This window comes from Oncorhynchus gorbuscha, linkage group LG05 (assembly GCF_021184085.1).
Source record: "Oncorhynchus gorbuscha isolate QuinsamMale2020 ecotype Even-year linkage group LG05, OgorEven_v1.0, whole genome shotgun sequence".
In the NCBI taxonomy this organism is placed as follows: domain Eukaryota; kingdom Metazoa; phylum Chordata; class Actinopteri; order Salmoniformes; family Salmonidae; genus Oncorhynchus; species Oncorhynchus gorbuscha.
This window is the reverse complement of record NC_060177.1, coordinates 49,373,620-49,394,875: the sequence shown is the minus strand read 5'-3', so window position 1 is coordinate 49,394,875 and position 21,256 is coordinate 49,373,620. Positions and strand designations below refer to the sequence as shown.

The following is a 21,256-nucleotide window of genomic DNA, read 5'->3' as shown; positions in this document are numbered from 1 at the left end:
GCTGCGGAGTCACACACACAGCAGTTGCAGCCATCCAGAAAGCACTATAGCACTAGGAGAAGGACAGTTTTTTAAGGGATGTGATTGTGTATATGATATGAAAATGATTGTCCCCCATGCTATACACACACACACACACACGGGCGCGTGCACGAGCCAAGCTCTCTTTCACGGCCGCACACACACGCACACACGCACACACACACACAGACACTGATGTATCCCCAAAGGCATGTCCCTGTTTGTTTTAAAGCAGTGTTTCACATTTTGTCACTGGAGTCGGGGGGAGAGTGGTTTAGAGAGAGAAAGAAAGTTGTGGCCTCCTCGTTCACTCGCCTGGAAAAGAAAAGAGAACAACCCGGCCACTAAATGCTTTAAAGAACATGTCAAATGAAACCATTGTGCTTCACCAAGGGTCAGCATCCGGAAGGCTGTGGTTTTTTCCAAAAACCTGGGATGAGGGTAATACTGGAGGAATCTCTCTTGAACTCAACTCACTTTGACTAAAAGGGAGGAGGGGGGGGACTCAGTTGATTACAAACTCCCTAATGAAATAAAATGAGTTCCATGTGATGGGTTCAATGTGAGTATCCCTCTCGTATTCTATACCAAAACCACAGCCCTGTCCATAATGGGTAAACGAACACAGTTTTTCTACACGCTGTAATATTCACCTCAGGGTCACTGGCGCTCTGGTTACTCTACACAACCTGGTTCAAGCATTCGTGACACTAAACTGAATAAGGCACGGTGATGCCGAAACGTTGGTGTTTTTTTTACACCCAATAATTTACTGGGAGTTTATATATATATATATATATATATATATATATATATATATATATATATATATATGGAGTGTGCAACTCTCTTCCTATACAACATATATCAGACCGGTTCTCCTCATGCAGGCCTTACCTTCACCAGTAGACGTGCTGAACAGAAAAGATGACCTTGGACCAGCTATTAAAGACCTGGTGCAGCAACAGTGTGACTGGCCTCATCTCTTACCTTGCCTTTTTCTGACCTCTGACCTCTAACCCTGTTATCTTGTCTGTCAGCTGTGGCACCATTAGATGACCCGTGTGTCACCCTCTCTAAGGCGGTGTGTGGCTTGTTATGGATAAAAGATGTTATTAACATGCCAGACACTGCTGGGCTATGTGAGCCTTGACAGGACAGAGGGAGAGAATATGGTACTGCTGCTGGTCAGAGTGGTGGGGACAGGGTGTTTTTAAGTGTTACGTGTTGAGACATCATTACAGGTGCAGACAGTCTGACCAATGCCACAACATAATTGTATGCTATTCTCATTGCAGTTGGAAAATAATATAACTGTTTATTTTTTATGTAAAGAGCTGTTCATCTTGCATACTGGCCCTCTGTGTTTCAGTAGAGACCCCTACTGTTTGAAGGTGGTACTGCACCCTCCGGCTAGACTAGTGTGTCTGGAGACAAAGATAGGATGACCGCGCCAACAATACCACCACCTCCATCAGCACCTATCACCTCTCCTAGTCAACCATTTACCACCACCACCCCGTTTGTTTTGAAACCTGGAACCGTTTGGTAGGTTCCGTCTCTGAGTTGCCGGGTTGGGTGACCGGGTGGCTGGGCTCAGTCAAGCGGGGTACAGCTCAGCTGGAATGGAAAAGCTGGAGGCCTGTAGGGCCGTCGCTGGAAGACCGACCGGCACTGCTGAGCCACTGGCCCGGAAAACTCTTTACCAGATGTTGTGGAGGTGTTAATTATAGCACATGCTGTCATGGTGCAGAAATACGGCGGTGTTGTCTCTCTCTCTCTCTCTCTCTCTCGCTCTCTCTCTTTCCCCCCTCTCTCTCTCTCTCTCTCTCGCTCTCTCTTTCTCTCTCTCTCGCTCTCTCTCTTCCCCCTCTCTCTCTCTCTCTCTCTCCCCCTCTTTCTCGTTGTCTCTTGTTGTCTCTTTCTTTCTCTCTCTGTTTCTCACTGTCCTTCTGTCTTTCTCCCCTCAGATTTCAGATTCAGATAGGCTCTTTCTTTCTCTCTCAATTCAATTCAAGGGGCTTTATTGGCATGGGAAACATGTTTACATTGCCAAAGCAAGTGAAGTAGACAATAAGCAATAAAACATTTACTGTAAACATTACACTTACAAAAGTCTCTCGCTCTCTCGCTGTCGCTCGCTGTGCTTCTCTCTTCCTCCTCTCTCAGATTTCCGATCCAGATAGGCTCTATTAGCACGAATGACAAGGCCACTGTTGCTAATGTGAAGTGACATAATGACATCAACAGTAAGAGTAAAACATTTATAATAGTAAATGGCGATAAGAGAAAGAAGAAAAAAAAGTATGTATATATATATATATATACACATAAATATTACTATTTTTTATTTTTTTTAAACAAATAATAGAAGTAAAATGAATACAAAATGGCAATAATGTGATAATCTAAAAAACGATTTTGCTTTGATAAGTAAACAAAACAATAAGAATATATATATATTGGTACAATGAAATCAGGCAGTGGATACGTGTAGCAACATTGAATAGGTACAACGAGGTACAATGGGAACGTCTATGGAGTGTTGGTGAGCATGCATGCAGGTGTCGGGTAGTGTGTGTGTATGTGTGGGTTGCATGCACGTGTGTGTGTGTGCACATATATGCCAGCGCACACACACACCTTGGTTTTGTATGGGAGTGTTTGCCTATGGGAGTGTGTGGATAAGTGTATGGGGTGTATACGTAATTGAATGTAGTATATAGTTTATATTTACAGTGCATACATGAGCATGCACAGAAATGATCTATAAGGAAACAAAACAAAAAGAGAACAAGACACATTGAAACAAAGCAAAAACACTGACAACCGTGAAGTCCTTCCCATCTCTCTCTGGTTGTGAATAGGGGAGTTTATGTACAGGGATCTGTCGAAAGTTATTTTTAAAATCTGGGTAGCATGTTTCGCCTGTAAATCACTATACGTACACAAGGTAGTCTCTGATAACTTGGCAGCTAAGATTTAAGGTGTATTTTCTCCCCCTCCCTCCCTCCCTCCCTCCCTCCCTCTCTCTCTCTCCATCTCTCTCTCTCTTTCTCTCACTTCAATTGAATTGTGCTTTTATTGGCATGGGAAACAAATGTTTACATTGCCAAAGCAAGTGACATCAGCAATAAAGGGAAGTGAGAAGAAACTGAAAACGTCAAACAACAAAAATATACAGTAAACATTGCACTCATCAAGGTTTCAAAAGGATGAAATGTATATTATCAGCTATGTACAGTGTTTTTAACTTCTTGCGAATAGTTGAGGTGCGATTCGTAGGGGAAGACAAGTAAACAGATGAATCTGGGTTGAAGGTACAATGTTGTTTGAGCTCCACTGGTCGCCCTGTTTTCATTGGCAGTGGGTCACAAATCTTGCTGCTGTGATCGCAAATTGCTGCATTTCGGCTAACAGATCTGGGAGTTTATCGATGCTTGATTTGTTTTCAAGTTCTTTGCGGGTCTGTGTGATCTGTGGGAAATATGTGTCTCTCATATGGTTATACCTTTGGCAGGAAGTGAGAAATTGCAGCTCAGTTTCCATCTCATTTTGCGGGCAGTCGATGGGTGGGAGCCGGCTGGATGTTTTCTTCTTTTCTTTGACAGAAGGCTTCTCCTCACCAAGCTTTTCGTACACATTTTGGGAAATCTGAAAATAATATTTGAGTTCCCGGAAAATCCTTGGCAATAGGGAGAAGTGTCAGGAACTGGTACCCGCATATGACGGCCCCTCACAATAGCACGGCTATGCTCACTGAGACTGTACACTCGTAGAAAAAGGGTTCCAAAAGGGTTATTCGGCTGTCCCCATAGGAGAACCCTTTTCGGTTCGAGGCAGAACCCTTTTTGGTTCCAGGTAGCACTCTTTTGGGTTCCGTGTGGAACCCCCTGTGGAAAGGGTTCTACGTGGAACTCAAAAGGGATCTACCTGGAGCCCAAAAGGGTTCTTCAAAGGGTTCTCCTATGGGAACAGCTGAAGAACCCTTTTAGGTTCTAGATAGACAATTTTTTTCTGAGTGTACATATTCAAGGATTTTCTTAATTTTGGGTCTGTCACAGTGGTCAGGTATTCTGCTACTGTGTATTCTCTGTTTAGGGCCAAATAGCATTCTAGGTTGGTCAGTGTTTTGCTTGACTCTTTCCAGTGTCAAGTAGTCTAATTTCTCTCTCTCTCTCTCTCTCTCTCTCTCTCTCTCTCTCTCTCTCTCTCTCTCTCTCTCTCTCTCTCTCTCTCTCTCTCTCTCTCTCTCTCTCTCTCTCTCTCTCTCTCTCTCTCTCTCTCTCTCTCTCTCTCTCTCTCTCTCTCTCTCTCATATTGTTTCAAAAGACCAGGCCTCCCATACGACCCTGGGCCTTTACTCCACCAATTTCTACTCTCTCAGCCTTTATTGGTGTTTGCCAGGATAGAGCCTGCAGCTTCTCTCGCTCTCTCTCTCCCTCTCTCCCTCTCTGTCTCCCTCTCTCTCTCTCTCTCTCTCTCTCTCTCTCTCTCTCTCTCTCTCTCTCTCTCTCTCTCTCTGTCTCTCTCTCTCTCTCTGCCCCTTCTACTTGAATTGACTAATTGTTGTCTTTCTTCTCACATTAAGTCGATTGTGAATGCACAGTACATCCATTTGGCCATCAGTGTCTTGTTAGTTAGATGTGGACAGCAATCCATTTCTGTTAACTTGTACCATGAAAGAATAGGTAGGGATATAATTCATTTAAATGAGCAACAAGCCTTGGAAGAAGTTAATGGGATGTCATGTGTCCCCATAAGGATTTGATTTGACAGAAAGAGAGGAGAATGAACTATATTCTGATAAGGAGGAGCAGGAGGAGGAGGAGAAAGAGAGAGCCTGGCCCAGTGTGCCTTCACTCAAACCAAAGGAACACCTCCGCAATGGCCCTGCCCCAAAAACAGAGAGATAGACAAAAGGAGAGAGAGAGGGAGGCTGCGGTGCCTGGCAGGCGCTCCTCAGTGCAGCGGAAGACATGGCAGTCGGTGACAGGTGACAAAATCAAAAGGTCATGTCACTTTTAACTGGAAGCGTTTGTGCCCCGCTGATTTCCCCCGTGCCGCCCCTGCTCCTCTTCGCTGGCAGGCAGGCAGACGGGGTTGGGAGTGGGGCGAGAACGCCGCGCCAGTCTCCCAGCCTCCCCCTCTCTATCCCTGTGAACCTCTGTACCCGTTGCTGCTAACAATGTCAGCTCTCCGTGTTCTGCCGCAGTCCTTGTTGTTGTTCTGTTGCTGCTCTCTCTGACTGTTCTGTGTGTGTGTGTGTGTGTGTGTGTGTGTGTGTGTGTGTGTGTGTGTGTGTGTGTGTGTGTGTGTGTGTGTGTGTGTGTGTGTGTGTGTGTGTGTGTGTGTGTGTGTGTGTGTGTGTGTGTGTGTGTGGGTGTGTGGGTGTTCAGACACTAGCCCAGAGCCTCCTCTACCCTGTGACTCCTACTTTCTCCTACTTTCCCCAGCCAGGCACCTGCCTCTCTCTACCACACACACCAGCCCTGTTTCTGATACAAACTAGGTATCAGGTCTATCTCAATTTGGTTCTGTTTGAGCAAAACTCAGAGGTTGGTTTTCCTTGCGTTGGTCCGTCTGACTCAGTGCTGACATGTGTCAAATGTGTCCATCAATAAGATAATACTATGTGTATCTCTCTGGAATGTAGTGATGATTATGATTGGCACTTTTGACTGGACTGTGTGATCATGAAAACAGGCAGGCTCCGTCAACCCCAGTCCCAGAGCGCCCCGGCCAGCCTCACCCCTCTCTGCCCCCTGCTGGGTGAGCCAGGGCTGGGTCAGCATAGACGGAAGGCCCCCCCTGTGAGGGCCAGGGCTCTGACAGCTTGTGAAGGGCCCGTATGGGTCAGACAAGCTCTGTCTGCCCACAGTCCTTATCAGCCTTCCAGCCCTCCCCTCTCCTCGCCCCTCTCCTCCAGTGCACACACACACACACACACACACACACACACACACACACACACACACACACACACACACACACACACACACACACACAGCATACCAAGCAGGGCCTGGAGGGGACTGGAGCAGACCCCGGCAGCTGGAGAGGTTAAAACCCTCTCACGTATCAAAGAGGAAGATGAGGAGAAGGAGAGGGGGAAGAGAAGAGAGAGGGAAAAAAGGAGAGTATATCTTCATGTTCGGCGGGATGTCTGCCTTGGCGTCAATTCCCCTAGCGGCTGTCATTCGGAAAGGTTAGGAGGAAGACAGCAGAGATAGTGGTGGTAGGAGGGTGGTGGGGGTGTGGGGGGTTGGGGGACGGCATTCGCTTGGCAGGGCGGACGTCACCGAGCTGGGGTGAAGAGGATGCCAGCGGCAGCTCAGGGGGTCGAATGGTGATGTCGATCTTGTCTGGTGTGTGCATGTGCGTGTTTATCCTTGTGTGTGTGCGTGCGTGCGTGCGTGCGTGCGTGCGTGCGTGTGTGTGTGTGTGTGTGTGTGTGTGTGTGTGTGTGTGTGTGTGTGTGTGTGTGTGTGTGTGTGTGTGTGTGTGTGTGGTTGTTCAGGTTCATCGACCCATCCAAGGCCTGAGTGGTATTCCAGAATTCACACATCCACTGTAGTTTTCCTATTTACTCTCTCCTCCCACAGCCGGCAGGCCTACTTCAAGTGTCCTGTACTTGCCTACTGTACATCAATATCTCTGTCAGCTCCCTGTTCCCTGCTCCTTTAGGGCACACAGGTGTCAGGATCTCCGGCCTACTGGGGCTTAATGACCAAACAAGAGGAAATGGCTTGCCATGGCACTGACCCTATAGGCTGGTTTTAAACAAGCCAGACTCACATAAACTCTGCAGGACACTTGCCCTCCAGGACATGTGTTCACAAGCACTGCTCCATGCTAAATGGTCTATACTTTATTTATCCGTTTCACCAGTGGCGGTCAGTGCCGTTTCAGATGAGGGAGGGCAATTATTTTTTCATGAGCATTGTCTTTCTTCTATTACAGCATATTGGATGACTGTCGTTCATATTAGTTGGTAGAGCATGGCGCTTGTAACGCCAGGGTAGTGGGTTCGATTCCCGGGACCACCCATACGTACAATGTATGCACACATGACTGTAAGTCGCTTTGGATAAAAGCGTCTGCTAAATGGCATATTATTATTATTATTATTATATTCCGTTGACCCAGTTCAATGTAACAGCGATAGGTTTAGGCTACTACATGATACTAAAATGTTCCCTATACCCATCATGAGGTTAATACAACCATAACCTATAAACGAAAGTTTGCAACGTAGGTGCACACAGGTCAGTGGCACATTCAATGCCACCTTGTACACTCTTTCGTGCATCCAGCTGAACTAGGATGTAATCATTAGCCCAACAGTTGCAAACAAGAGTTTCTATTGGACAAATTCAGGTTTGTTTATCCCCGTTTCTTTCCGTATGCTTTTGTTTAAGACATTTTTTCAACAGAATTTGGAGGAATAAATACACCATTCACTTTCATAGCCACATACAAACAGCTCGTTGTATCCCTTTTCACATCTACGCGCTGTCCTCTTCTCACCTTTTCCCTTCACTTGTGAACTGGGACCAGGCGGGAAAAAAAACTTTGCAAACCAAACCTTCATATCATAACCGCTGCACACAACGTACATCATTGTCACCCTATTGGCTAATGCGGTACAGTGTACAGTCAGAAAGCAGTTTAGCAGTTACAATGGCGGGCCCAGAAGGCAATAAATTAGTCAAACCAAAAGCTTACCTTGACTTGGAAGAGTTCCAGTGTTGGATAGTTATAGCCAGCTAGCTAACATAGTATCCCTCTGTTTGAGCTGGGTGGTTGAGTAGGCTAAACTAGCTAGCGGAATTTGCTAGCTAAGTCTGTGAAGAAAAAAAAATGAAAATATAGTTAGCTTTTTCTCTCTCTCTCTGTCACTCTCTCTCTCTCTCTCTCTTGCTACTCCTTCATTTTTGAATAAATTAATGGGTTCAAAATTGTTCAACTATTGTCTTTCTCTATGAGTCTACTACACTGGCCTGCTCGCCTCCCTACCACTGAGGAAGTACAGTTCCTGCTCAGCCCAGTCAAAACTGTTCGCTGCTCTGGCTCCCCAATGGTGGAACAAACTCCCTCACGACGCCAGGACAGCGGAGTCAATCACCACCTTCCGGAGACACCTGAAACCCCACCTCTTTAAGGAATACCTAGGATAGCATAAAGTAATCCTTCTCACCCCCCCCCTTAAAATATTTAGATATTGTAAAGTGGCTGTTCCACTGGATGTCATAAGGTGAATGCACCAATTTGTAAGTCGCTCTGGATAAGAGCGTCTGCTAAATGACTTAAATGTAAAATGTAAATGTACTACTTACCACATTTTGTGCACTACAGTGCTAGCTAGCTGTAGCTTATGCTTTCAGTACTAGATTAATTATCTGATCCTTTGATTGGGTGGACATATCAGTCCATGCTGCAAGAGCTCTGATAGGTTGGATGTCCACCAGAAGTTGTCATAAGTACTGTGTAAGTCTCTGGAAGGGAGTGAGTACCATGAGCCTCCTAGGTTTTGTATTGAAGTCAATGTAACCAGAGGACGATGGAATCTAGCTGTCCTCCGGCTACACAATGGCGCTATCCTACAGAGTGCTGCTGAGGCTACTGTAGGCCATTGCAAAATAGTGTATTTTAATCAATTATTTAGTGACGTGAATATATTTTGTATAGTTTTATCTAAAAATACTAACTTTTGAAATGTTTCACAATTTTTATTTTTATGAAATCCACTGAGGAGGATGGCCCTCCCCTTCCTCCTCTGAGGCGCCTCCACTGCATTACACCTAGCTATGTATTTTACATATTTCACATGTGCAGGATCTTTATATGTATTCCTGTACCCTCTGTAATCTGTGAGTATAACCTGTACCGTTCAGATGATTTGAATGCTTTGAATATGTTAATTTCCCCTCTGGTAAAGTGTTGGATTGAAGCGCGTCGTGGGCTGTGAGAACGTTACACGATCCTGTCGACATTGAGTCTTTGAAGCATCGGTTTGTAATGATAGTAATTCAAGCGATGCGATAAGGGGATAAACAGCTGAATGGTACAATGTACCCAAACAGTGTTCATCATAACAGGACAGGGGAAATTGTTGAATTCATCAGCACCGCGCTGGTAATTGATGTCTTCCGGAGACACAGCGTTTAGTGGTGGCAATCTTCAGGGCAGATGAGATGACATGTCTTTCCTTTTATTTATTTATAATACTACGCACTCTCGTAGCGGTGAACAAGGCTGTTCTCTTTACCCCAGGCAAGAGGAGAGAAGAGAACGTAGGGGGGGGGGGGTAACGGTATCCTTGTCTCTGTCGGTAATGCTGATATTCTCTCTGTTTTTAGATAACATGGGGCCTATACTGTAGTAAAAAAAAGGCTGTGTTTGGAGAAACCCATGATCCATTTTGAGCGCGTCCTTTGTGGTTGTTGATTCTAACACGGTGCCCAGGTCTTTATTGTACACGAGAGTTATAGATGCGGGACACTTGCTCGTTAGCTTGGTAACAGTTGATTGCCGTGATTCGCCAATGGATTCCAGCGAATGGGCAGGAGTAGAACAAGTTAGACAACCATACTAAGCTGTAGATAGATACACACACACACACACACACACACACACACACACACACACACACACACACACACACACACACACACACACACACACACACACACACACACACACACACACACACAACGCCATGACTTGTATTTACTCTCTCCACGCTCAGCGCAACTGGGTTGAACCTCTCTTTGTTTCTGCGGGAAGCTGTATTTACATAAGGAGCTTATGTCAGCCACACTTTTTATTATTCCAGTAAAACAAAGGGACAAAAGCTATTGTTCTGGGAAGTAATGATTTTTGGATTTCTCCAACTTGTTTGCGGGTGCGGGCGGGGGGGTAGGGTAGGGGGTATGGGATAATGGGAGGAGATAAATGCAACCCCCTTCGCAGCTTACGGGTTTATGATGCGCCCGTTTGTTTATGGTAATGCCGCTGCGTCTGACCCTGTAGCTTTGATGTGTGATTGACGGGGAGGAGGCAGGAGAGGAGGGAATAACGATCTGTGCCGTCCTACCACTGCTCCTCAGGCAGGCAGGCAGGCAGCAAGAATCCACGCGTGATACCACCGACTCTGTCTGTTTCTCCATCCGTCCGGTCCATCCATCTGTTTGTCCGTACTTCTGTCCGTCCGACTATCTACAGATCTCCTCTTTCCCAGGGGATACGAAGTTCAATCACTGATCTGAGTCAACCTGTTTACAGTTGACTGCTCCATCCTTCATTGTTGTGTAATACAACTTTGAGCGCCTGTTTTTCCCCCACTTTCTTCCTTGCCTATAGCTAATGGCAAGAGATTGATTCAAAACCTAGTTCATGTGCTTATGTAGGCCTGCGAGGTGATTTAAAAGGCCATTTGAGCAGGTTGAAGAAGACACATAATGTACGTATGGTTAATAATGATGTCTTTATGCCTTTTATCAGAAAGGTCAAAACAACAACCACAACTCCTTAACCTATTTTTTTCAGCATCCCAGACATGCAAACATACATAGAAATATTTTCATTTTCATTTTTACTTTCACCCGCTCTCTCTCTGCCAGTCTCTCTCTCTCTCTCTCTTTCTTTATCTGTTCTCCCTTGTGTGTGTTTGTGTGTGTTATGGGGGTTAGTGGGAGGACCCTACTGAAATGGCTGTTGTTCCATCAGTTAGGGACCAGTGAAGCAGATAGTTACACTTCTCTGTCACTGGGGCTTCCTCTGCTGGAGGCCGTCCTCTCCTCTCCTCTACCCCCTGTAGTGATAGAAGAGGTAGGGGAATGGGTGGTCAGGGGTGGGCTCAGATTGGCCTGGAAGACTAACAGTCCCACAATCAGCCCTGTATTGACTTGTATTAACATCAGCCATGTGTACAGTATACTGTACATAGTGCAATCTGTGGTAATGAGAATGAATGAGAATACTTGTCTGCCCCACTTGTGTATTTTTAAATCTCTCTCTTCTTCTCTTGTTCCTGTGGCAACCGCCGTGCAGCAAGCGATGGAGGACTTGCTGGAGGACGAGGATATGGACTATGAGAAAGATGACAAGGTAATTATCTCTCTCTCTCTCTCTCTCTCTCTCTCTCTCTCTCTCTCTCTCTCTCTCTCTCTCTCTCTCTCTCTCTCTCTCTCTCTCTCTCTCTCTCTCTCTCTCTCTCTCTCTCTCTCTCTCTCTCTCTCTCTCTCTCTCTCTCTCTCTCTCTCTCTCTCTCTCTCTCTCTCTCTCTCTCTCTCTCTCTCTCTCTCTCTCTCTCTCTCTCTCTCTCTCTCTCTCTCTCTCTCTCTCTCTCTCTCTCTCTCTCTCTCTCTCTCTCTCTCTCTCTCTCTCTCTCTCTCTCTCTCTCTCTCTCTCTCTCTCTCTCTCTCTCTCTCTCTCTCTCTCTCTCTCTCTCTCTCTCTCTCTCTCTCTCTCTCTCTCTCTCTCTCTCTCTCTCTCTCTCTCTCTCTCTCTCTCTCTCTCTCTCTCTCTCTCTGTATGCTGTCAAGGGACAGGATGTCTCTGGGGTGCCAGCGTTCCACACACAGGAAATAGAAACACATAGATGCATTGTGTACACTCCATTTCAATACACTCCAGTCTTCAGATGCACACGTTCAAATGTGCACGCAGACACGCACGCACGCATCCAAACTTTGAACACTGTTCGTCGTCTTCCTGAAATGGCTCCAGACACGTGGTCCTCTGCCTGTTGTAACCCCTTCATGCATAGCGTCACGGTTGCCAGTGTTAGTGATTTGCTCTGCTTCGCTCTTCTATAACGTCCTCTTCTCTTCTTTATGTGGCTATCTACTGTATTTGGAATGCCGATGTGCAGCGTTGGCCCGTTGCGCCGCCGAGATGGGATCACGCTTAAAGCGCCGACTTTAAGGAGCTTCAGGAACTATTTAGGAGCGTTATCTTCTCATTGACTTAGTAATAAAAGAGAATATGTGCTCAGCAGCTATCAGGTAACAACAGGTGGCAATACGTGACATGTTGTGGTGTGTCTGCACACTGATTCGTGGTTATTGTTCATTTTTTTGCCCAACACCAAGACCAATTCGAATATCATCTGATGTAGCATCTCTGGGCACTACTTTCGACAAAAATCTCTTCAGTCTGTCCTTTTTATTCGACTTGTATGAGCCTTTGACGAAGCAATTTGTTATCTGAAATGAAATAGCCTGAAGACTCTCTTCATTTAGAGTGGAGTTATTTTAGGCTGACCTCTTTCCAGCCCTTTGAAATATCCAAAGTGCCACAAGTGTCTGTGTGAGATCACAGGGTTAAAAAAGCAGATATTATGTGCACTCCAGTCCACATGCGTCTCGGCATTTTCATTCCCCCTTCCTCCAGCGGCTCTGAGGGAAAAGTTCCACGGCTGCAAGGTTCCAAGGCTACGGTGTACGGGGCGGCGATTGAAGATATGCGTTAAGCAACCTTGAACCTTTTTTCACCTCTCTATCGCTCTACTTTTCTTTTTCTGCATTTCCTCCCTTCCCTCAGAAGAAAATAAACAGGCGTTTGAAAAGATGCAGATTATAGAAAGAGAAAAAAAATACATTTCAACTCTCATATTGAAATGAGGGAGCTGCAGCTCGCGGCGTCTGTCAGATTGAGTCCTGAGCTGATTATTCCACATAAGAGGGCCCTGCTCTTTCTGCACACAGGGCTGAGGCGCCGGATAGCAAGGCGACCACAAAGGCTACAATTGACCAACTCTGGCTTCATACATTTTGATCTATCGCTCCCCTCAAATGTTAGCATTCCATTTGAGCTGAAGGGAGGTTGAAAGGGGGGTGTTTTTCTTCTTTATTTCACCAATATCTGTCTCTTCAAACCACCCTAGCCCTCTCCCTAACTCTTTCGCTCCCTCCCTCCATTCCTGCCCTCCCCCGTTCTCTTTCATTCTTACACCCCCCCCCCCCCTATTCCCTGGTTAAGTGCACAACAAATGGAGTTTTGAGGCTGAACAAATTTGTCATTTCCATTCTCACTCTCAGGTATTGAAATGACCTGACGCTCTCATTACCTCTCCTCTTTGCTAAAATTGTATAATATTAAGGTCAGGTCAGAGGAGTCCTTTTTCACGGCACAAAAGGTAGAAAAAAAAAATTAATAAATGTGCCAAGGCCTCATTTTAATTGAACCTGAAGCATATGTTGCAAGTATGTGCAATCCGTTCCAGATGTTCAGTTCTGGCCGTGTGTGCTGCTCTTCCCTGTGCACCACAAGGCAGCTATTAGCTGGATAACCTTTGCTCCGGGGGCTAAATGGGGTATTACATGGCAAAAAAGTGGAGCACCTGTTTTTTATTGGGGAGAGGACCCCTTGCAGGCTTCGCCGAGGCAGCCACATGTGTATCCACTTAACAGATTGTTGGGCAATCGTGAAAAGTGTCTTTCTTCTTCGCCAACGCTGATATTAGTCACTTACTCTCAATGAAAGTCCAAAGTCCAGGCTAATTGATGGGGACGGCTCAGTTGTTAAACCCAAGCGGGCACCTGAAGGGGAAAAGAAGAATGAAGCTGAACTCTGTGCTGCTTCTCCCTCCTCTTCCTCCTCCTCCTCTTCTCTCTCTGGCGGTGTGTGCTTGTTTGAGCGCGCTGCGTGCCTGCCTGTGAACTGTCCACGTGGGATGAGAACATGATATCAACGCAGAAGACAGTTTCATAGAGCGTTATAGTACCTGTTGAGATGGTCCAGGTGAATAGCTGTGTGTGTGTGTGTGTGTGTGTGTGTGTGTGTGTGTGTGTGTGTGTGTGTGTGTGTGTGTGTGTGTGTGTGTGTGTGTGTGTGTGTGTGTGTGTGTGTGTGTGTGTGTGTGTGTGTGTGTGTGTGTGTGTGTGTGTGTGTGTGTGTGTGTGTGTGTGTGTGCGAATGGCAGGACTTAAAGATGTTCAAGATGTGTTTCCTGCGAACCCTTCCACAGCCAGTAAATTCATGGCAATGACTAGACACACATGTGCGCACACACGCCCGCACAAACACACACACTTGATATACCAAGGTCTCAATGTCATCAATGTCAACACCTGCATTACAGTTGAAGAGCTAAACACACACTAACAGAAAGTGGCCATATTCTAATGAGGGTGTCATTACCTTGGCTGGCACTGGTTCTCACCCCTCCCTCCCTCCACGTCTCTCTGGGCTCCTGCCTGTTGCCTGTCTGTCATCCTCCAGACAGGCCCTCGCTACAGGGGATCCAGCAGGCGATGGTTCTGCCATCACACACTGTCGGCACACACACACACACCGCCGTCTGCTCACTCATCCCTGAAAGAGAGGGAGTGAGAGAGAGGGAGAGAGAGGGAGTGAGAGAGACCTGTATGATTAACAGACAGCGACAGACAGACACACTCACACACCTACCCCCTGGGGAAAGGGTTCTACATGGAACCCAATATGGTTTTACCTGGAACCAAAAAGGGTTCTTCAAAGGGTTCTCCTATGGGGACAGCTGGAGAACCCTTTTAGGTTCTAGATAGGACCTTTTTCTCTAAGATTGTACATGTCAGGCTGGTGACAGGAAAGAGCCGTGGATTTTGAGCATTTGAAAAGGTGCTGAGGACGTGGAAATGTGCCTTCGCCGGCACTCCTCCTCCAGAACATAACGATGGCACAGCACTGGGCTCAAGCCAGAGAGCAACTTATCTGCCGCCATTGTTGCAACCCCTATTATTACTAGTCTGTTCAACCTCTCTTTTGTATCGTCTAAGATTCCTAAAGAGTGGAAAGTGGCCGCGGTCATACCCCTCTTCAAAGAGGGAGACACTCTAGACCCAGACTGTTACAGGCTGATATCCATCCTGCTCTGCTTTAGAAAGGCAGAAAGGCTTTCTAAAGTCTTCGAACGTCAAGTTAACAAACAGATCACCGACCATTTCGAATCCCACCGTACCTTCTCCGCTATGCTTTCTGGTTTCCGAGCCGGTCATGTGTGCACCTCAGCCACGCTCAAGATCCTAGACGATATCATAACCGCCGTCGATAAAAGACAGTACGATGCAGCCGTCTTCATCGACCTGGCCAAGGCTTTCGACTCTGTCAATCACCGTATTCTTATCGGCAGACTCAACAGTCTTGGTTTCTCTAATGACTGCCTCGCCTGGTTCACCAACTACTTCCCAGAGAGTTCAGTGTGTCAAATCAGGGGGCCTGTTGTCCGGACCTCTGGCAGTCTCTATGAGGGTGCCACAGGGTTCAATTCCTGGGACCGACTCTTTTCTCTGTCTACATCAATGATGATGGTCTAGACGACACCATTCTGTGTACTTCTGGCCCGTCTTTGGACACTGTGTTAACTAACCTCCAAACGAGCTTCAATGCCATACAACTCTCCTTCCATGGCCTCCAACTGCTCTTAAATGCAAGTAAAACGAAATGCATGCTCTTCAACCGCACCTTCCCACCCGACTAGCATCACTACTCTGGACGGTTCGACATAGAATATGTGGACAACTATAAATACCTAGGTGTCTGGCTAGACTGTAAACTCTCCTTCCAGACTCAGATTAAGCATCTCCAATCCAAAATTAAATCTAGAATTGGCGTCCTATTTCACAACAAAGCCTCCTTCACTCATGCTGCCAAACATACCCTCGTAAAACTGACTATCCTACTGATCCCTGACTTCGGCGATGTCATTTACAAAATAGCCTCCAACCCTCTACTCAGCAAATTGGATGCAGTCTATCACATTGCCCTCCGTTTTGTCACCAAAGCCCCATAATACTACCCACCACTGCGACCTGTATGCTCTCGTTGGCTGGCCCTCGCTTCATATTCGTCGCCAAACCCACTGGCTCCAGGACATCTATAAGTCTTTGCTAGGTAAAGCCCCGCCTTATCTCAGCACACTGGTTACCATAGCAGCACCCACCCTTAGCACGTGCTCCAGCAGGTATATTTCACTGGGCACCCCCAAAGCCTATTCCTCCTTTGGCTGCCTTTCCTTCCAGTTCTCTTCTGCCAATGACTGGAACGAATTGCATAAATCACTGAAGTTGGAGACTTATATCTCTCTCACTAACTTTAAGCATCAGCTGTCAGAGCAGCTTACCTATCGCTGCAGCTGTACTCAGCCCATCTGCGCCATTGCAGTTCACAATTCTCTAGCAAGCATGGAGACTAGTTGATGATACTGGAAACAGGTCTTTTTATTATTATTATTATTATTATTATTATTTTGATTTAAGCCTTCCCCAAACCATAGCCCTAACCTTAACCACGCGGAATCAATACCTAAACTTAACCCTGTTTGAAACCCTGTGGTCCTCTTTCACCTGATGACAAACAGGTCTTTTTATTATTATTATTATTATTATTATTTTGATTTAAGCCTTCCCCAAAATTAACCCTGTAACCTGTTTGAAACGCGGAATTAACCCTGTAACCACGCGGAATTAACCCTGTAACCACGCGGAATTAACCCTGTAACCACGCGGAATCAATACCTAAACTTAACCCTGTTTGAAACCCTGTAACCACGTGGAATCAATACCTAAACTTAACCCTGTTTGAAACCCTGTAACCACGCGGAATTAATGGGTCAAAACTCAACGCTCATCCAATTAGGTCAAATTCCGGAGTGAAACTATGAGATCAGGTTGGTACATGTTTTCCATGGGAGCTTTCGGTGTAAGTACAGGACAGACTAGACTTTCCAGGAGCATCTGTAGGGACTGAATGACATCTATGTCGCAGCTTTGTCTTACACAGCCTGCTGTCCAGAGCTGGAGTAAAGTTATCACCTCCAGGGTCCCTGTGTGTGATAGCCTGTCTCACAGAGCGGGATAGAGGGGCTGAAGAAGCTCTGCGATTACACTCGCTACGCATGGCTGGTCACTGGAGTCGCGCTCGTCTCGCCTCAGGACTTACTGCTAGCCAGATAAGATACACACTGCAATCATGTCCCACTCACGGCTTTACCGCGCACACACACACACACACACACACACACACACACACACACACACACACACACACACACACACACACACACACACACACACCTCACTCACACGCCTCTTTACACCTACTACAGATGTCAGCCTTCTCTCTCTTCCCTCTCCAACCTCCATTTCCTCTTCCCTCGCTCTCGCTTATTCTCTCTTTTCTCTCGCGCTCTCCTCTCCCTCCCTCCCTTTCACTTACTCGTTCCGTCCTGTCCCTCTCTGTCTGATGCTGTGTTTATTGTCCATGTCCTCTAGAGTAGTTTGAGCGTTGGTACTCACACAGGGCTGTACGTGCGTTACGTACGCTGGCTTAGAAACACCAGGGACACTTTGACTGCGTCACATGTTCCAGTGAGGTGCCCTGATGAGGTGCTGGTCGAGACTCTAGACAGTATAGAGAAGCATTGTTTGTTGCTGTTCATTCTTTGTTTTCGATTATGTCGACTCAACAACTTAGTACAGCGAAGCAGCCCTGATTTGTTAACCACATGTCTGTCCCATTTCCCAGTATGCTTCCTAGGCATTACTGTACTGTGAATAACACATAGACATTTCGCTACTCGTCATTCGAACATTCATGTGGACTCAGGTGTGATGGATATTCTAAGTTCGAGTAAGGATCTCTTGAAAAGAGATGAAGAGCTGACAGTACCCCACTCTCCCTCTCTCTAGTCATTTCTCTATCTCCTTATCCTTCTCCTCTGTATTGCTGAGGCAGGCTTTTTACCATCCCCTCTCCCTGTAGGCGAAGGACACACACACGTTCTCCGCAGAGCACGCACACTCATGCTCACACTGGGAACACACTGCCACATTTTTCAGTATAATTTGGGAAAAAACACTGTTTGTGTTATTCATGCTGTATGGCATTTTTCGGGGAAGCTTTCATTGAGTTCCGCCTGACAAATAATGACACGAGAGAGAGAGAGAGAGAGAGAGAGAGAGAGAGAGAGAGAGAGAGAGAGAGAGAGAGAGAGAGAGAGAGAGAGAGAGAGAGAGAGAGAGAGAGAGAGAGAGAGAGAGAGAGAGAGAGAGAGAGAGAGAGAGAGAGAGAGAGAGAGAGAGAGAGAGAGAGAGAGAGAGAGAGAGAGAGAGAGAGAGAGAGAGAGAGAGAGAGAGAGAGAGAGAGAGAGAGAGAGAGAGAGAGAGAGAGAGAAATAACAAGTGATATCACTGCTATGCTGTTAAGGCGAGTATACGGAGATACTATCTGCTAATAAAAAAAAAGTTGCTAATCTCCTCGCCGTTACCATGTGGAGTCAGTAATGGAGGATATCATGGGGGTTCTAGGCAGCTGTGGCGACCTGATAGCAGCTCTGTGTTTATCGATGGCCTGGCAGGTGTCTGGGTATTAACCGTTGCTGTGTTGCTTCGTCGACGCCCATGGCGCCGTAGCAACACACTTCCCGTTCTCCTGACCCCTGTGCCTTACAGCAGCAACCTGAATACGCTACACCCCATTTCACAGCCATCGCTACCCCTCTCGCTCTTCCTCTTCTCCGACTATCTCCCTTTGTCCTCATTCTTCTACTACCCTCGCTGTTTCTGTCCTGTTTCGGAGCCGTCTTTCCGTCATTTCCTTTGCTTCTCTTTCTCTCTCTTTCTCTCTCCCTCTCTATCTGCCTCTCTCTGTTTTCCTATCGCGGTGACATTAGAGGGGAAAACACAGGTAACCTCTCAGCAGTGTGTAATGCTGTAAGATCTGATCCTGGTACAGGCAGCATTGTGACAATGTGGATCTGGGCGTGGAGGGAGACGGTGCTTATCTGCAGATTGCACATGGAGCGCAGGAGCCGCCGGAGCCCCAGCTCCGCACTGCGCCGCGCCGATCCGCCGATAGCTGCGTGCTCCGATGTAATTGGACTAAAGAGTGCGCGGGGGGGGATTATTTTTAATACTCTAAAAAGTGTGACTGAAAAGTTGTTCTGGGGCTATTGAGCTTGTGATTCGCCATGCATGTCCTCAGGTAACAAGTTAGGTTGTTTTTTTTAAGTGCGGAGGAGAATAAAATAAAGAGAACTTTTGAGCTGCTTCTGAGTTCTTTTCTTCTCCCCGCCTGTGAAGGATGAAAAGCTTCACGCTGTTAAAAAAAAAAGAGGTGCTTTTTACTTTTTTTGCCTATTTCTTTCTGGGAGACGCTCCTCGGAACTGCATTTTAATCATGTTTGGCTAATAAAGAGTGAAAGAACAAAAAGGTGGGGAGAAAAGTGTGGAGGAGTATTGTCTTGCAAAGCAAAGTGTGCCACATTGTTTGCCATTTTTTTCTAACACATCAGGTGGATTATTTTCCTCTCTATCTCTCTCTCTTTCTTTCTTTCTCTCTTTCTTTCTCTCTCCCTTTCTTTCTTTCTTTCTTTCTCTCTCTCTCTCTCTCTCTCTCTCTCTCTCTCTCTCTCTCTCTCTCTCTCTCTCTCTCTCTCTCTCTCTCTCTCTCTCTCTCTCTCTCTCTCTCTCTCTCTCTCTCTCTCTCTCTCTCTCTCTCTCTCTCTCTCTCTTTCTTTCTCTCCCGTTCCCCCAGATATCTGTTTCTCTGCTCTGCTGCTCAGCCTTGTTTTAACCTTTTCCTTTGTGTCCCTGGTTTAAAAAAACAACAACATTTTAATCTATTCTGACCCACAAGGTGCCTAGGCCCGGCCATTCGGATGACGGCCGACTGCCTGAAAGCCATATCCTTGTGGATATGTTGGCTTCCTGGCACTTTGAGTGGATACGGGTGATGGTGGTAAGTGTGGCCCCGCTCCGGCCTTCCCGGTGTCCCTGTCTGGCTTATATGGCTCATCGTCTGTCTGTCCAGCCGCTTCGCCTGCAGGCTCTCCTGCCAGTCCCTGTCCTCGTTTCATTGGCACGCTCGCTCCGTAACACACCGCGCTATTGTCACCCCCGACACCGCCCATCCCAGTTCCTTTTTTGGGATAAGAATGTGGGGGGGTGGGGGGGGTCCATCCCAATAAGGAAAGACAGACGGGAAGAGACAACATCCTCTGTAATGGGAAGTTAAACCCAAACTCATCATGCACCGATCATTGTGTAAGCCCATGGACCTTTTCTGTTCTCCATATGACGAGTCTCAGGTGTCAGATGACCATTCACAGATAACAGTTGCTAAGAGGGCTTCATGTCACCCTATCTAATAGTTACACCATTACACCATCTGGGAACGCTTTGCTAGCTGTATGGGTGAGCCATTGGTGTGGGTGTGTGCGCGCGTGTGTGTGTGTGTGTGTGTGTGTGTGTGTGTGTGTGTGTGTGTGTGTGTGTGTGTGTGTGTGTGTGTGTGTGTGTGTGTGTGTGTGTGTGTGTGTGTGTGTGTGTGTGTGTGTGTGTGTGTGTGTGTGTGCCCGCCCCCTGTGCTTAGAGATTCTGCACCGTCGCTAAGCCAAGAAGGCCCTATCCCCCTGTCCTCAGGATACCACTGCTACCTACCTGTCACGGCCTTCTAGTTGAATCAGCTACACATTCACAACCAGACGATCCAGACGTCTTGACTCTGATGGACAGTATATGGAAGAGAAATGCCACCAGCCCCCTGCAGCCTCAGTTAAAGCAGATCTGCACTTGTAAAACCAGTGAAAGTTGCCTTCTGTCAGAGTATCAGAGGTCTGTCAAGGTAGAATGTTGGCACTGTTGACAGACATGGAGCTCTTCTATCCGCCCTCTGATTGGCTGGAATCTGGAGCACATCACATGATAGCGGCTGCGTCTGTGTCTCAAAGTCAAACATGGGAAGAGGCAGTTGCTACCTTTTCTTTTAACAAGAGTCATAAATGTGTAATGAGTGTTGAGGATACATATTTTATGCTGCTTTTGAAGGTACGATCCCATCACTTTTTTCTAAAACAAGGTTGTTTTTTTTAAATACGGGAATTTTCCAATTGTCCCGGTCTCTTGTTTTATCTCCGCACATGAATATGTAATGACATTTCAGGTGTTATGAAGACTGAATAAATTGGCCTGGATTTTGTAAAGCAAGTTGATGAATCAGAGAAAATGAACTATCAGCACGACTTACTCTGTCAAATTACCTTGTTTCACCACAGTGTATTGTGACAGGGAAAGAGTGTCCCAATGTTTGAAGGCATGTGCCCTATGAAGGAATGAATTGAATTGGTTTAATTGAAACCATTGCAGACCCTGTGGCTTGTCTCGAACCAGAATTGAGAAACACAGATGGTATTTGTGCTAGTGTACATATTGGATATATAACCTTTTATTATTGACTGTACATCACTTAT

The 21,256-nt window shown here is 46.5% G+C and overlaps 1 protein-coding gene across 8 annotated transcripts in view; it reads left to right on the top strand.

The window, feature by feature from the left end:
* The window catches only part of mctp1a (multiple C2 domains, transmembrane 1a), a 276,577-nt gene that overhangs the window by 233,534 nt on the left and 21,787 nt on the right, over window positions 1–21,256 (top strand). For 5 of the 8 annotated variants that reach the window (XM_046350026.1, XM_046350025.1, XM_046350029.1 and 2 more), the window contains 2 exons: window positions 11,077–11,133; window positions 19,645–19,746. In XM_046350026.1, the coding sequence (XP_046205982.1) occupies window positions 11,077–11,133; window positions 19,645–19,746 (159 nt within the window). The remainder of the gene's footprint in view (window positions 1–11,076; window positions 11,134–19,644; window positions 19,747–21,256) is intronic. The other 3 variants (XM_046350033.1, XM_046350031.1, XM_046350030.1) reach the window with 1 other exon arrangement.